Here is a 17,828-nt window from a genome sequence, read left to right as displayed (position 1 = left end):
AATGCACTGTACAACAGTCTATACTGCTGTACGGACCACGCGTGGGTGTAAGAAATGCAAGGAGCAGTCCATATACCTGTGTAATGACTCCGTACAGCTTCAGCCAGCATGAAATACAATGTAACAGGTCTGTACAAGACCTGAAATGCAGTAAATGCTGACGGAGGTGGTCTGTACAGTCCACACAGCTGTACAAGACCTGAAATGCAGTAAATGCTGACGGAGGTGGTCTGTACAGTCCACACAGCTGTACGAAACCACACACGTGAGGCCGTACGGTTGCAAAAAAGCTTGGAGCAGATGCTGCAGGTCCGAAATGCTGCAAATGAACGAGAATATAGCCAAAATGAGCAGCTAGAGCACCGAAGACTCTAATTCCGGTGATGGAACTCCTCCAAATGGCCTTAAATCACTCCAGCTAGCTGCAAATGCCTTGGAAATGAGCTGTCCAGCAGGAATGAGAGCTCAAGAGGCTACGAAACAGGTTGGGAAAGCTGTCAATGGCTGAGGGAATGAATTCCCGACCTGCTTTGATGCCACTGTTGGCTATGGCAAGCTATGGAAGCTCAAAAATGGAGGCAAGAAGGAGAAAAACGAGATGTTGTAATAGATTGCTGCAAAACTGAGAGTGGAGGCTCAAGGGGGATCCAACATAAAAAAACCCTAGGGCTAATTGTCTTAGTGTCCTAACTGACCTAGGTGGTACATGTTTTGACTGTACCAATAGTCCTAACTGAGTATAACTAGGCCTACAAGGCACATACCAAGGAATAAGTGGCACCTATGGATAGCCCATAGAATGGCCTACACATACTAATCCTCCTCTATCCAAGGCCCAATCATCAACCTAAAACCAGTCAATCCGTGCATGGTTACGCATCTCCAGCCTCCTGTTTGACCAAGAAAACATGAGTGATTGTGACTGAGTATGAAAGGCATCATCAAACCAAACTCTATGCCAATGAAACTGAAAAGGAAGGCATCCCAAGCTACCCTCTCTACCCCCTTTTTTCTCTGAGGGTAACTCCACCATATTGAAGTCCCCTCCAATGGCCCAAGTATCTACTATGGGGGCCTAGGAGAGCAACTGCTTCCAGAACAAGACATGATCCCCTCTATTATTGGGGGCATAGAGATTGAGGAATCTAACCTTATGTCCCCCAATTAAAAGAAGAATCCACTGAGATCTAGAGGGAAGGATAACTCCATGTCCAACCATCAAGGGAAAAAAAGAGTTCGAAGGTGAGATGCATGTACCTCCCCTAGTGCCCAAAGCAAGTGACCAACGTGTGTGACGTGAAAGTAATTGACTTGACTTTGTGCAATCTTTGGCATCCAGTTTGTGCTCCCGAATGAGTAAGACATCAATGGAGCCACCAGTAACACTTGCATGAAGTTGATTCCGGATCAGCTTTTTGCTGTGTATCTGACCTAGTGGCGAAAACAAACCCCTCAATGGGGGAAGACCTCCTTCTTAACGAGCGAGGGAGGGAGCTAAGTGGCAAAAAATCCACTGGGAAAAGTACATGTCCACCACTGAGGAGAAAGACACCCTGTCAATAGGACATTCAGATGCTTGATGTTTCCATCTGCTGGTCACTGCATTCATCGTCAACAACATCAATGTACAAGTCTGCGCTAGTCTACCATACATCGTACGATAGTCGTCACTACACACAACCACCTGCTTGCCGTAAGTGTGTCATCTCCTGTATCAGAGTCCGTACATTGCTGTACAGCTAGGCATCAGCGTCCGTACAGCGAGCGTTCATACATCTACAAGTCAGCGTTCGTAGTATAGCTAGGCGCTAGCTTTCGTACATTTGTACAAGTCCATGCCTATAGAACTCCCGTACACGCATGTCGTCCGTACATTTGTGCTGTACACACTTATCTTCGATACGTGTCCGTACATACAAATCTTTTGTGCACCATATGCTATATACTGTGTACACTTGCATCGTACAATCTGCCTGTACAACTTGTTTGCAAATTTTGCAGCCAGATTTGAACATTGCAGATATTTGGGGCTTTCCTGGATTTTGCCCTCTTTTGCTACAATTGGCCCTTTAGAAATTGGGGCTTTTCACATGTAGTCTCAATTTTGCAAAGGACATGGCCTTTGGCAAATTTGCAGGTATTTTTTTCCTCAATTTGAGTGAGAGAATCTGACATTTGCTATCTCTTTTAGTCCGATTGGTCTCCTTTGGCATTTGCCCCAAATTTGATAGTTTTTCCCTTCCAGCAATTGGGGGTTTTGCCAATTTTGTTAAAATTTGCAGTGACATTGTCTTAGTACAGCCAATTTTGGGCATTTGGTAGACATTGCATGTAGGAACATTAACAGTGGCTTGGAATTTCAGCACATTGAGTCACATTTGCAACTTGCAGCACAATTTGGGGCTTTTTCCAATTCACCCTCTTTTGGGCATATTTGCCCTCTTAGAATTTGGGGATTTTGCCAGCTTTGTTGTCCAGAAGTGACATTTACTTTATTAAGCTAAATTTGCGTACATTATGCATTTGCCCCTTGATTTGGGCTTGTTTTCTTGTCAGATTTAAGGCAGGAAGCCTCCATTTGGGACATTTATAGCTCAATTAATCATTGGATACATTTGTAGACATTTGCCCCTTGTTTTGGGCTGATATTATTGTAGGATAGCTATATTTGGCAGGGGGTCCTTTAAACGGACATATATTGTTTTGCAGGTCATATTTTTGGGGACAGCACATGCATTTAGCTTATTGTTTGAGCAGTCAATTTGCTGTCATTTTTGGATAGCCAGCTCATTTTGCATTGAAAGCCTTGAGGCTACTCTGGAGCACACATTTTTCCTTTAGGGATCTATTTTTGCAATGGGAAACAATGATTGGGTGGGTATGTTCTTCGCTAAGGACAAGCTCGATGGACCCAATTATCCCATGTGGTCATACATGGTGAAACATTTGTTGGTCGCCAAAAAATTTTGGGGTATTGTCTCAGGATCGGACCTTCGACCTCCCTCTGTGGCTTCCACTCCGGCAACTGCTACAGCTAGTGCATCTGTTACAGCCACCTCTGGATCTACTCACTCTTCTACTACTACTCGAGCCCCTCCTCCCACACCCGACCAGGTCAGATGGGATGGTAGAGATGCCCAAGCACATTCTATCACTGCTTTTTCAATCAAGAGACACATCATTCCTCACATTCGGTCTTCCAAGACATCGAAGGCTACGTGGGACATCTTGGCTAGCCTTTACCAGGTTCGCAATCAGGCACGTGTTGCTTTCTTACGTAGGCAATTGGAGAATGTCAAATGGAAGAGGGGGACAGCATGGATGCATACATCACAAAAATCAAGGATTTTCAAGAGCAGCTTATCAATGTGGATGAAATTATTCCAGATGCTTAGGTAGTGTGCACGACACTCAATGGACTTCTTGAGTCCTACCAGGGGTTTGCTACTACATTGCCATCGGCAATCCCAACACTTATGTTCCCTTGCATTTCGGAGGCAAAAAAACCCCTACATGTCTGCTCTTGCGCGATTCTGTGGAGATTTGGACAAGTTCCCTCTCTCTGAGATGTTGAATTGTCTGTGTCTGTCATAAATCCATTCAAAGGTTCACACCTTAGATTTTTTGATTTCACATCAGTTACAAGGGTTGACTCCATTTCCCATTCATCGGTTGGGATTTTGGAGTCCCAGCAGAAGAGAGACATTTGCCAATTGTCTTGCCGAGACCAATTATCTAGTGACACCCATGTTTTGAGGCATCTCAAGTCCTATTTTCAGTAGCGGTCATTGTCGTGGGGCCATGATTTTTGGGACATACTTTATCCAGATTACTCTCGTTGGCAGTCTAAGCCATGTGCGCTCATTTGTGGTTTGCATTGGGTTGCAGTATATGCTTTACAGGCCATTTGGATGCATTGCAATCCTTGTTGGATGTGCAGATAGGCCTAGGTTGCCTTGTGGGATGCTTTATTGATGGAGGTTTAGCACACAAATGCTATTTTATGTTGAGGGACATCTTTGATACATTGCAGTTATTGATGCACTGATAGTGCTATGCCCTCTTGGATGAGACATTATTGATGCATATGCCATTGGATGGTGTTTATGCTTGTGGCATTTGGCTCTTATTAGCCTGCTTGTTTGCAAAGGGCTATGCACAGCAGCACGGCATTGACTTTGAGGAGACCTTTGCTCCTACATCACGCATCACTACTATCAGGTGTGTTATTGCTATGGCATCTAATTGGCATTGGGAGGTCCATCAACTGGACATCAAGACCGCCTTCCTTCATGGTGATCGTCCGGAAGAGATCTATGCCACGCAGCCACCTGGTTTTGAATAGTTGGGTTCTCAAAATATGGTTTTTCTGGCTTAGAAAGCCCTCTATGGATTGAAGCAGGCACCTTGGGCATGGTATGCGAACATACATGCATTTTTGACAGCCCGTGGCTTTCTGAACATCCCAACCGAGGCGACTCTTTATGTCCAAAAGAGTGCATCAGAATTTTTAATTCTGATATTATACGTGGATGACACGCTTATCACTAGGCTAGATATGGAAACAATTGCAGATTTCAAGGCTGATTTACAACAGTCTTTTGCCATGACAGATATGGGCCGGTTGCACTATTATTTAGGCATAGAGTTTGCATATGTTGAGGGGGGTATAATGATGAGTAAGTCCAAGTATATTGGACAGCTCCTTGATCGCTTCAAGCTTGAGGATTGCAAGCTAGTTTCTACTTCATTGGAGCCTGGCTTTCGTTTCTCCTCCGAAGATGGAAGTCCACCATTTGATGCATCCCTTTATCAGCAGGTTGTTGGTTGCCTTATATACCCTTGTTATACCCGACCTGATCTTCAGTATGCCATTTTCGAGTTGAGCAGGTACATGCACAAGCCTACTACATAGCATTGGCAAGCAGTGAAGTGGGTCTTTCGATTCTTGAAGGCCACACAACATTTTGGTTTACTCTATGATTCAAAGGCCCCACTTATTTTGCATGAATTTACGGACAGCGACTGGGTAGGATGTTACGACACTAGGATGTCACATAGCAGCAACTGTTTTATGCTTGGACCTTTATGCATCTCTTGGTTTAGCAACAAGCAGCCTACAGTTGCCTCATCCAATTGTGAGGCTGAGTACATAGCAGCTTTCACATATGCGTTTGGCTTCGCAAGTTACTTGCAGATCTTGATATCGTTCAGTCTGACTCTACTACGATCTACACCAATAGCTAGAGTGCTTTGGCGGGTTGCTAGAAACCTAGTGTTTCATGCGCGCACAAAGACAATTGAGGTCCACTACCACTTGTTCGAGAGCGACTGTCTGGTGGAGACATCCGGTTGTCCTATGTTCTCACGAAGGACAACTTGGCAGATCTTTTCATGAAAGCTTTACCATGGCCCAAGCTTGAGGCATTTCGACATGCTTTACACTTGGCTCCTTTTATTATGTGAGGGATCACTTTGTACATATCATAGATTACTAGACAAATATGTGCAAACATGATGTAGTTTCTAGATATTCCTGAGATGTTTCTGGGATACCTCAGCCATACCATGGAGGGGGGTTTGTTAGCACTTAGCCCTGGTATGTGCCTTGTAGGTTAGGTCAGTTGACTTCATTGGTCAACCATCTGGTTGACTTTGGGGCCATATAGGCCACCCCTTTGTATTTTCTCCTTATCCATTTGAGTACTACGTTTTGCTCCAGCTTGTTGTTTGCTTCCCGCACTCCACTCCTGTTCCATTGCTTCCAGCACCCAACACAAGTTGGGGTGGTACCAATACGAATACACAGTATTGTTGTATATGGGGTGTTAAATGACAAGGAAGTGAATTTTTAGATGGCCCATTCTTTGGAACATTGGATCAAGGTCCCCCTTATTTTTCTAAAGCAATTCAAATTCCTTATACTCTTTTAGCAAAGTCAAGTGTATGCCTACTTTGTGCACGTGCATGCACGCACGGGTGCATACATATGCGCATGCATGTGCACATGTGTGTGTGTGTGTGTGTGTGTGTGTGTGTGTGTGTGTGTGTGTGAGAGAGAGAGAGAGAGAGAGAGAGATTATTAAAGTCTGTTGAAGATTGATGGGTCCATGAGACTGATAGAAAACGTGATACAATGAGCCAAAAGGATGGAGCTACTAAATGAGCATTCTAACCCATGCTAGAAAGTATATTAAATTCTATTGAAGACCGATGGGTCTATGAGACTGATAGAAAACCTGATACAATGAGCCAAAAGGTTGGAGCTGCTAAATGACCATCCTAACCCATGCTAGAAAACTATGTAGGACACAATCAATGTCATCATCATCAATATCACCATACGCATAGTCCTCCCTAACATCATCATCATCTTAGCAGATATAGCCTAACCCAGTACAACACACACAGCATGAAATGTCAAAGTAGACTCGATGGCGAGTGAGGTTGTGTAGGCATGAAAGTTGTGATAGATCGCTCTCTGTGTTTGTGGATGTAGTCTGTTGTGACCTCTTGGCAATGGCTCTATGTTAGACAAGCACCACAATGACCTCTGTTGGCCGTGTCCTAGGTTTGAACATGGAAAAGATGCCAGCTAATGTGATTTGTGCGTCTGTCCTTTGCCGAATGTGCCACGTCTTGGTCTCAGCATCTTTGTCTCATCTGCTATCCATGCTTAGGGGCGCAGTATGCTCTGGTTGGAAGAACTCCTTTGATCACACTTTGAGATGAGTTTGATAAAATGCCCCATCCCTGTCTCAACGATCTAATGAGACGCTTTCTATGTCGAACCACCTCATCAATGAAAGCGGCAAGGCACCTCTGGTTAGGGTATGAAAGAAGTCTGAAAAGGGGCCCAAAGCAGTCTCTGAAAAGGCAATAATATCATTCACAGATCTCGTTGTAAACTGGGCAACGGAAGGTGAAGTGCTCCTCTAACTCAATCTCATGTCAAGTAACATATTGTGCAGGTACGACTCTCTCTAGGTATACCCTCAGCTCATCCACTCTTGATATGGAGTCGGTGTGATGAAACACAGAACTCTCCAATAGCAATCCTTAGTGAGTGTGGTAGGTGGATCTGAGTGCACCCTGGTGGGTCAATGAAACCCTCCTTGGAGATGTGTGTGTGTGTGTGTGTGTGTGTGTGTGTGTGAGAGAGAGAGAGAGAGAGAGAGAGAGGGTATTAAGAATAAGGGTTGAAGTGCACGTGCATGCATGTGTGTGTGTGTGTGTGTGTGTGTGTGTGAGAGAGAGAGAGAGAGAGAGAGAGAGCTAAGAATACGAGTTTAAGTGAAAGGTATAATGGAATGTTTTACATTTAAATGCAAATTCAAATAATCATTTTATTGCCACCTTTGACCGAAAAATAAGATTAACTCTTTGTCATATAAAGATGTATATAGTTATAGTCTTTCTTTCATTCAAGGCTAAGTCGAGATTCTTATTGTTGCAGGCTACAGTATCACCACCTACAAAGACAAATATGGTGAAGGGACTTTGTGTTTGCTATTTTGCCACGTTGGCATCATTTTTTCCTGTAGCTATTGCAGGTTATTGGGCTTTTGGTAATTCTGCAAACGGCAATATACTCTTGAGCATGATTTCAAGCACCGGAAAATCGTACATACCCGATTGGATGTTTATTCTTGCCAATATGTGCATGATTATGCAACTAGTTGCAGGATCTGTGGTAAGTTCCATGTTGATTTCATTAGTCACAAATATGAAGCTAATATCTTATTTCTTAAAATGGATGAGTAAGACATGTATGACCTAAATCTCATTTATCCTTTTTTATCATTAGCTTCTAGGATGATTTTGGACTCTAGAACACTCTAAAGAAGGCCATCATCTGGAAAAACATGATATGCAAGAAAGTCAAAGTGTTGACTTCTTTTATCAAAAGCAAAACCTTTGACTTCAACCTACTTGGTCAACAATTGAGATTAACCAACATGACATGGTTGTGAAGGGGGAAAGCCTATATAAGACCTCCAACATTCCCCATGCCGAGTGAGGTTGCTATATTTAGAGCTATAGTTTTAGCCCTTAAAGCATCCCTTTCAATTGTAGGCACTTTAGCCCTTCACATATACATAATTTGGATTTGTATTTTCTCAGCATACCATCAGTCTCTAAAGTGCTAGAGGAGATTATCCCTCACTTGATAGAAACTTGACATACAATCCTTCATAAGAATGCTAAGTCCCATATACTACCCACACAATTGGGTGCTGATTATGTCATAGTAATTAGTGATTGCTATGCCTAATAGACTTAAAGGTTTCTAATGTTTGGCTGATAACCATCATAAGTTGGGTGATTCTAATCCTCAATACTTCTCTCCACACATGGATGCACATGCGCCCACATGACAAAATCACATGCACATATGCACAAACAAAAATATTGATATGAGAGAGAGAGAGAGAGAGAGAGAGAGATTCTAATATGATTTCAACATTTTATCAGCTATATTCGCAGCCAACGTTTGATATGTTTGAAAGAAAGATTGCAAGTGGAGCATGTGCCAATTCATTTTTAAGAAGCCTCATTACAAAGCTTTTACCTCGAACCCTTTTTGTTATACTTGCAACGTTATTTGCAGCAATGCTTCCCTTCTTTAGTGACTTCAATGCATTAGTTGGATGCTTGGGGTATACACCTCTAGTATTTATCTTCCCTATTTTATTTGATGTCACAAGTTTTAAGACATCATCTCATTCCTTCGGATTTTGGGGAAAACTTTTTATGGTGTTTTTGTTCCTGATTATCACCATCATAGGACTCTTTAGTTCTATTCATCAATTAGTGGTGGATGAGAAAACATACAAGCTTTTTGCAAACATATGAATGCCTTTTATAACTCAATAAATAGACATATGGTCTTCAATGTTCCAAGTGGTATACTATGCATCAATCATATGGTATAATGTGGTTCAAATAACAATTTACTTTTGTTTTCTATTGTGTTCTTTGCATTTACTTATTGCTATGTTGTGACCATAAATTGTATTCAATAAGGTTCATTGAGTAAGTATTTTTTAAACATTTGACAAGTTAATTGTGATATGTGAAAATCTTTTATCATAATGAATATCTATTCAAATTTGCATTACTATAGCAGCTGCATGTTTTATATACACAATGAAATTAGATCCAATAACCTCCATGCTTTACATAGCTCCTCGCAAATGGAATCTTATAAAGACATGTGATAGTTATACGTTCTAAAAAATAGCATATTATATGATTTTACTAAAGAAGTACCTAATGATTTACTAATGTTACAAATGATTTAGAAGTTTTTCCCTTAGAAATATGCATTTGCAATTTATAGGTAAAGTGGCATTTAATCCATTAGGTTATTCAATAGTAGGGGGTTACATAAGGTGTGACATGGAAGCTAAAGAGAAGAATTTCTTTGGATGTCTTCATTGTGTTGAGCTATTCAAGCATGACATCTTTCACATTTTGTTTGATCAAAATGATATTCATATTTGTCTTTCTTATCCCATTTTGCATGTGCTTGGGTAATGGCAGGATCTACTACAGGTGTGGATCTAATTGGTGTAGGTGTATATTCTTCTGCTTGTGTGCGGCAATGGTGGGAGTTACTGCTGGTGCATTAGATGGTTGAGGTGTAGACCCATCGACATACTCCCATTTGTCTTAAAGTACAAGAATGGTCTCCATTCGGTATTTTCATGTGTCGTAGTAGTTGAAATCATCTAACTTAGCAAATGTCTCCAAATTGAGATTGCTAGTCATAGACATGATGCGAGAAATGCACTTAAAGTGCCTTTATAAAAGTGCTATCTGAATTAAATGCAATTTGAATTGCTGGTGAAGATAGAACTGTAATATATTCCAATCTGTTACAAGGGTTATATGGCAAACGATGTGCCGGGAATAGCCAAGAGGCTTTACAAGGCTCAAATAATGTGCACAAATGATATAAAATAGCTAATACGGCTTTACAATGGTGGCATGTGAGTGCAAAATGAAATGATGTGACATGTGATGATGTGAAACTGCATCTGAGCATAGGGACAGACTTCGAGTAGGAACTAGTCGAAAAAAAATTGATGTGGCTTCGATTGGTTGCTTTGGAGTTGTCTCCTCAATGGCAAACTAATATGTGCTAATCGAGAGTTAGACCAACCGTTGAGAGATAAAGGTCCTTTTAGGTGTGGGGTCAAATGCGTCGATGTAGAGGCTTAAATGTGCGCAAGAAGTGGATTTGATGACGAGGCTAAAAAGTGTGATACAATTGTCAAAACTGGCGCGTGATGTGCCGAGCACGTAGAGCACAAAAAACAAGAGATTTTCATTTTTGGAGCATCCTCAAATTCTTCCTGGATCAAGAGATATGGTGGAGGGGCAAAAAAGAAGCAATGATGATGTGGCAACTATGTTCACATGCCAAAAAAAAAAGATGTGATTGGTAAGGAGTGTGCCTCTGAAGCACTGTGTGAGGTGGTAGATTGGTGCACGCACAGTGTGCCTGTGGAGAGGTAAGTGTGCCGAGCAGGGGGCTATGTATCATGTGGTAGATGAAATGGCAGATGATGTGTTAGCTAAGGTGGTAATGATGATGTGGATTGCTGATGTGGCAGTGGTGGTAATTAGGGATGATGTGGCAAGTTGACTTTGACTAGTGACATGGCAAGTGAGCTAGCCACCATTGATGACATGGTAGACTTTTTTGCTATGTGTCACAGGATATCTCATAGATGCTAATGTGGTGGATCAGAGGATAGGATGCCACATGTTGCGTGCATGTCCAACCTATAAAATTCTTGAGAATCCTTAACATTTTGACAGAATCTTAGAGATTTTGTTCATGGTCAAAATTTTCATCAATGAGTCACTAGGCGTCGATGAGGCTCGTCGCTTTGCTTGTATGTTGTGTGTTGTGTCAGGTCGATGCGCTGCATTGGTTGCCCTTATTGCCGGCTAGTAATCTACGTTTGTGGAGCTCTCGTTGGAGGCGATTTATACGTAAGCATTCGTTGGGGCTGGTCGAAGCTTGCTAGTCGTTGGCTACTCGAAGGCCGCGTTGCAGCTGTCGATGCTGAAGGGCTGCAGTTGTCATTTATCCTGGCTATGTTGCCAATCCATCGGCCAAGTAGTTGCTTCAGTGGGCTGTTGTTGGTAGTTGAAGCTTGTGGGTTGCTATGGATTGGCTATCGCCATTTTGGTCGAAGTCAAGTCGTTGTAGGCTAGTCATTGATAGGAGTTCATGGCCACTTGCTTTGGAGTCGTTGGTAGAGTCGTCGCTCTTTGCTTGCTAGGCGTGTGTCTTGCAAGAACCGTAGGCTTCGTTGTCCTGCTCGGTGCTCAATTGATGTTGCTATGCTTTGTTGTAGAGTAGCTACCTCTGCGGCTGTGTGTGCTAATAGGGAGCTGTGCAGTCCGAGTGTTAGCCGCTACTGCTCGTTGAAGGTAGCAGGAGGCCTTAGTTGTAGTAGTTGTAGAAGTTGCTCGAGTCCCACTTCTGCCTCATTACTTCTAGTCAGTGTAAACTTAGTTGGCTTTTGATGTGCTGTAGTTGTTGGAACCCTAGAGGATTCACTCTTCATTAAAGAGGGACATCACCTACGAGCATGAACTCCAAGAAAACCCCCTATTTAAGATCCATGTAGGATGATAAAACACCCCTATTTAAGCTTATAAGATACCACCAAAATTCTATTATGTCCCCCCATTTCCTTAAATCTACGTTCTTTTTCAAGCATTTACATTGTAGAATAAGCAAATTTAGATTATTTTCCCTATGACTATTTAAAATCATACACAAAACCAAACTTGTTCGGACTAGTTACCCAAGGTAGCCTATACTATGTCCCCCCCTCTTAAATATGGCATGGCCCCCTAACTTAAATTCAATATTGGGAAAAAATAAAAAGGGCCCCCACCCCTAATGTATAAGCTTATGCCTCATTTCAAAAAAACCCCCTATTGTACACTCATGTGATATCATAAGTTTCCCCCTACGAATCCCCCGGGGTTTGGAACTTTATTGCTGGAGGTAGTTGTAGATAGAGTAGATATGTCGATTGCTTAGAGGTTGCAGCTGTATGTGTTGTGGGCCGATGTCTTTCATCTCAGTGGAAAGATCTCCTTTCTCTCTGGTTAGGATACTTTTTATGTTGTCTCCCTAAGGAGATTAACTTTTAAAATGACTCAAAATCTCAATAAGAGGAATCAAATAGAAATCCTCACAAATCTCTCACAATAAGAAATGAAGGAGCTGAAGGAGGATAACAGAAATGTCTATAAAAGGACTCTCTCAATGAATTCTCACAATGGAAATGAATGAAAAAGAACTCACAAATCTCTTCCTCAATCATCTAGATCTCTCACAAACTCTCAAAAGAGATGAATGGAACTTTCACTCAACGGAATTGAATAGAATAATCAAGAAGAACCTCTTGATCTCTCACACAAGATTGTGATGTCTCATCGGAAGGCAAGGATTCTCTGATACCATGAACAAATATGGAGAGAGAAGAGGAGAAGAGTGGAGATGAGGAGAGAGGTCATAGCTATGCACATATGATCACATGATGTTGTGAGGTTAACCTCAACAGTACTTGATTTAGGCTACCCTTCCGATACTTTATTTCCATATCAAATTCTTGCATCAACTCATACCATCATGCCTTTCTCACCCTCAATTCAGTTTTATTCACAAACGTATTTGACAAACTCATGGTCCATCAATATAACAAACTTGGATCTATGCAAGTAATGTCTCCAAGTCTTCAGTGTATCACCACGTACAATTCCTTTTCCTAAGTATGCCTCCAAACTTGGGTTTCTACTCTCAAAATCTACATGTCAATTGCTAGGATCTGATAGAGCTAACGTAGGTGCATTCATCACCTTCATCTTGATAGTCTAGAAAGATTTATCAAGTTTCTCATTCCATATAATAACACTATTGGAATCTTCCACGTCCTTTGTAGAGATCTGTCAAAGGAATGATTAGGTTCAAATATTCCCTTACTGACTTCTTTAAAAAGAGATCTCTAAAGGGTCCTAAGCTGTTCTCCTCCCCCGCTACCTCTCTGCTCCTAGCCTCTCCCTCTCCTCCCTCATCCCCCTCATAGCTCATCTCCTCTCCCCTCCTCCTTCCAATGCCCCCTCTCAGCCCCTCCCCGCCTCTTGCACCCTCCTCTCCTCCCCTCCCCCTCTCAACCTCTCCCTGCATCCTCCCTGTGCCCCCTCTCATCCCTTCTGCACTACCTTCTCCCTCCTCTCCTCTCCTCTCCGCTTTTTCTCAGTCCTTCCCCGGGCTGCTGCCTGCTCCCTTCTCTCCTCTCCACCCCTCTCCGCCTCCTCCCCACCTCCTTTCGCCTCCTCCGATTCCCTCCCCACCCCCCTTTCCCCCTAATCCACCTCCTCCTCCCTCATCCCTTCCCCACCTCCCCTCTACCCCTACCCACCTCCTTCCCTACCCCCCTCTAATCCTCTCCTCCTCCCCGCCTCCCCTTTTTACCTCTCCCTACCTCCTTCCCTCCTTTCCCTCTTAGCCCCCTCCTTCCCTCCTTTCCCTCTCATCCCAGATGGCTCTGTATGTCCCACAACTTTTGCCATGTATGCACAGTGTTTTGCCACAAACCCAGTGTATGTCAACCTGTCAACAAGGTATCTTACCCTTTGAGATCTTCTCACAGACTTTTCAGAGATTGACTTTTCAGCTTCTCCTCTCTCATGAGGAGGCACATACCTACTGCTTTTCACACCTAGTGTGGAAATAGAAGGAATGCCCAATTCACTATCCAAACTATCATTACTAGAAGAATCATAACCTGAATTAGATGGTCCAGGGGGCATATCAACCTTAATCTCAAGCATTGAAACACTCTCATTCACCTTGTTCTTCACTTTATCTCTCCCCCTCGCTGACATAGAGGTGTCAGTGGTGGAAGAACGCAACCTACCTGACCAAGGACTCATAGTGGAATCACCACTAGCTGTAGGTCTTGACATAGACGTAGTATGTGGCTGATTTTTATCATTCAACTGAGCATCCGAAGCTTGATGTGGAACCACTATATCAGGTTTGCCATACCAAGATCCCATTTGGGATTATAACACTTATAGCCTTTCCGGTCTTGAGTATAGCCTATAAACACACTTTTTTCAGCCTTCGGATCTAATTTTCTCCTCTTCTCATCCAGTATATGCACATATGCCAAGCTGCCAAACACTTTTAAATGACTGATATCAGGCTTCTGTCGATACAATTTCTCATATGGTGTGAGCATATGAATGTCAGTATTAGGACTGCGATTCAGCACATACACTGCAGTTGCAAGTGCTTCTGCCCAATAATAATCAGGTAAGTTCTTTTCATTCAACATGGCTCTACCACACAAACCAATCACCCCATTCTTACGTTCAGCCAATCCATTCTGCTGTGGTGTATATAGGCATGTAAGCTCCCGTCTAATCCCATGATAGGCCAAGAAGTCATCAAATTCATTTGACAGATATTCACCTCCATTATCTGATCTCAAGCATGTGATATATGACCCAAACTCCTTTTCAACATGTTGCTTGAAATGCTTGAAGGCAGGTAGGACCTCATCCTTATATTTCAAAAAATATAGCCATGTATACCGGCTGAAATCATCAATAAATGTGACATAATATGATGAACCTCCAATCGAGGCAATCTGAGCTATAGACCCCAGACATCAGTGTGAATCAACTACAAGGGTCTATTACTTTCCCGCATATGCCTAGTAAATGGCAACCTGGATTGCTTTCCAAATTGGCATGCAAGACATACATGCTCCAAAGCATTATACTTAAACTTTGGTAGGCCAACAACAATGCCTTTATGCTGCATATTTTTCAGCTTCTGAATATTAATATGACCATTGCGTTTGTGCCAAATTTCCAAGTCCTGAACAACACCCGTACCATGGGTGAACATGGCAGCCTTCAATTCCGGTATGCCTGCATCTAAAATGAACATTCTTCCTTGTCTTTTCCCTTTTGCAATAAGTTTACAACCATTATCAAATTCTTCAATGAAACAGCCATGCTTATTAAACCACACCTGCAAGTTTTGCTCAGCCATTTGCCCAACAGACAACAAATTCTTCATGATAGAAGGCACATGCAACACATCAATCAATTTCTTAGTCTGGCCATCATGCATAGCCAAAGGTACAACACCCGTATGAGTAATGTCATGCTGAGTATCATCACCAGTGTAAATAGATCCATGTAGTCCAGGAATCATCTGTTCAAACCACTCACCATGTGGTGTCATATGGTTAGATGCTCCTGAATCTATGTACCACACATCCTCAAAGCCACCATCAGTAGGCTTATGATCTTATACATACGTCATAGCAAACAACTGGTCTGCAGGTGTGTCATGTGTATGACTTGAAGAAGTGAAATGACCTTGCTGATTTGCCCTTCCTCTCTGATTCGCTTGCTTTCTTGAAGTAATCCCTGGCAATATGGCCAATCTTCCCATAGTAATGGCATAACTTATCCTTATTGGGCTGATCCACATGGTGAGGTGGCTGCCAAGCCCCTCTACCTCGCGATCCAGATCTCCCCCTACCTTGGAGAGATCCTCCTCCTCTATGAGGCTGATTTTGATTGCTCCAATTATAGGCTTGAGCCTGTGATGTATATCTGACATCACCTCTACCATGAGAGGCACTCTTGCCTCTACCACCTCTACCTCTCTCATTAGAGTAAAGACAACAACTCTATTTCTGGAGCTACTAGCACCAATATTCAGCCCAAGCTTCACTTCTTCATGTATCAAAAGAGCAACCAGTTCATTGAAATTCAGCATATTCTGTCTCACAAAAATAGAAGTGTCAAATGACTTATATTCAGAACCAAGTCCATTCAGAGTGACTGCAACCATGTCATCATCATCCACAGGAGCATCAATAGAGGCCAATTGATCAGCTTTAATTTTGATATCAATCACATATTCTTGTATCGTTCTCCCCCTTCTTGACATATTGTTAAATTTTTGTTTCAATTGTATCTTTCTGGCACTTGTTGTGGTGCCATAATACCTCGTCAAGATATCCCAAGCATTCTTGGGGGATGTGCAACTCATAATTTGCATGACCATGGCATCCAAAATACAAAGGAATCAAATTGTCACTTTTCGGACTGTTTATTTCTCAAACTGTGTGGATTTGGATACTGATCTGAACTGACAAGTTGGAGGCAAGTATATAAGCTCCGACTTTGCTTTTGAAAGCAAGTTCACTTGGACTTACTGTCAAAAGTTATGAGCTTGGGAAGATCAGAAAGTCACAGTTTACAACTTAGTGTCAAATTGTCAGATGCAGTTGTAGGCATGATATTGCAATGTTCATGGATATATGTGATGGTATTTGGATGCCCAGTGGTTGGACGTTAATGTCAAGTAGCTTGACAGATGCTATGCCAGTTGATCCATTGAACTAGTAACTGGAAGTTTCTAGACTGCTGTCAAAAGTATGCAGGTGCCTGTCTTTAGCAGCAAATAACAATGAAACCTTATAGAATTTGGACCTGCACTAAACTAGAAAGTTGTAGACCTGTGGATTGGCTACAATTTGTTAGTTGATATTTTTTACATCTGAGGTAACGTGCGGAAGTTATTAACTGTGAAAAATAGTAAAAAGTTGCAGAAATCTGCTATTGGAAACCATGGTTAATTCTAGTGGAAGTGACAACATTACACAGATTGTTGGATCAAAATAATTATGCCATTTGGAAGTTTCGGATGGAAAATTTCTTGACTGGAGGAGGCTATTGGGATTTGGTTACAGGTGATGAGAAAGAGCCTAATTTGCCAAAAAGAAATGCTACTGCAGAAGAAGTTAAGAATCATAAAGCTTGGCTAGAGAGAGCACAGAAGGTGTTTTTGTGTTTGGAGGAACACGAGAGTCCTGGTAGCTCACAAAGAGACTAAGACTCCACAGAAATGATGTATGAGGATCTAGCAAACCTTTGGGGTGTTGGAAAAGGAAGAAAGCAAGTCATATATCACTTTTGAAGTCTCCAAAAGCTGTCCAAGAGCAAAAAAACGAGATCTACAAGCTGAAGGTTCTCCTCACTTGATAGGAGATGTAGGAGAGTTTTTTCCAGTCACAAACAACCTCTAGAGAGTTGGGCGATGAGGTTTGGAGAGATGTTTCACAAACAACCTTTAGAGAGTTGGGCGATGAGGTTTGGAGAGACGTTTTTGCTTCTTACTACTGTATATATCTCTTGCTTGGCTCAAACCAAGTAATAGTTGTCCAAAAAAGAGATAAGCTCCATTCTATCACACCCAAATAGTAAAAAACGAGTTGTGTTTCATCAAAATACATCTCCCATGAGCAACCTATGGGTAATAGCGATCTCCCGTTAGCAAGAAGACATTAATTGGATAGCTCCAAAGCCAAACAGAAGCTGGAGATTGCTACTTCAGTCCAAAAAACGAGATCTCTTCTCATCGCTTCGAAGCTTTAGAGTAGGAGAAACACTCCTGCAAGCTTCCACAAGCAATGGGCAACCAAAAGGCAAGAAACGGTAGCTCTGATACCATGTCAAAGAAGATAGCATAGCAGAAGTGGGAACACCCAGGTATGAGGAGAACACCAAGAGGGCAAGCAACCTCCAACACACCGTCTATTCCATACTAGAAGAAAAAAGACAGTACATCCACCAAGTGAACACTTTAAAAAGAACTAAAACCACAAGATAAGACCTAACTGGACTGATAAGAACTAACCATGGGTATGAACCATGGTCTGACTACTACTAGCTACTAACACACCAATCATAGTGCCGAT

The 17,828-nt window shown here is 42.2% G+C and overlaps 1 protein-coding gene across 1 annotated transcript in view; it reads left to right on the top strand.

Annotated features, from left to right (window-relative positions):
* LOC147898164 (GABA transporter 1-like) overlaps positions 1–8,856 on the top strand; it is a 63,719-nt gene extending 54,863 nt beyond the window's left edge. Inside the window, exons 7-8 of the mRNA XM_087378862.1 lie at positions 7,457–7,693; positions 8,476–8,856. Coding sequence (XP_087234988.1) covers positions 7,457–7,693; positions 8,476–8,856 — 618 coding nt within the window. The remainder of the gene's footprint in view (positions 1–7,456; positions 7,694–8,475) is intronic.
* Positions 8,857–17,828: the final 8,972 nt, after the last annotated feature.

The sequence above is a fragment of the Dipteris shenzhenensis genome, chromosome 9 (assembly GCF_047967505.1).
Source record: "Dipteris shenzhenensis isolate YYH24624 ecotype China chromosome 9, Dip_SZ_1.0, whole genome shotgun sequence".
Lineage (NCBI taxonomy): Eukaryota > Viridiplantae > Streptophyta > Polypodiopsida > Gleicheniales > Dipteridaceae > Dipteris > Dipteris shenzhenensis.
The sequence above is the reverse complement of the archived record's forward strand: the minus strand, read 5'-3'. Positions and strand labels throughout refer to the sequence as shown.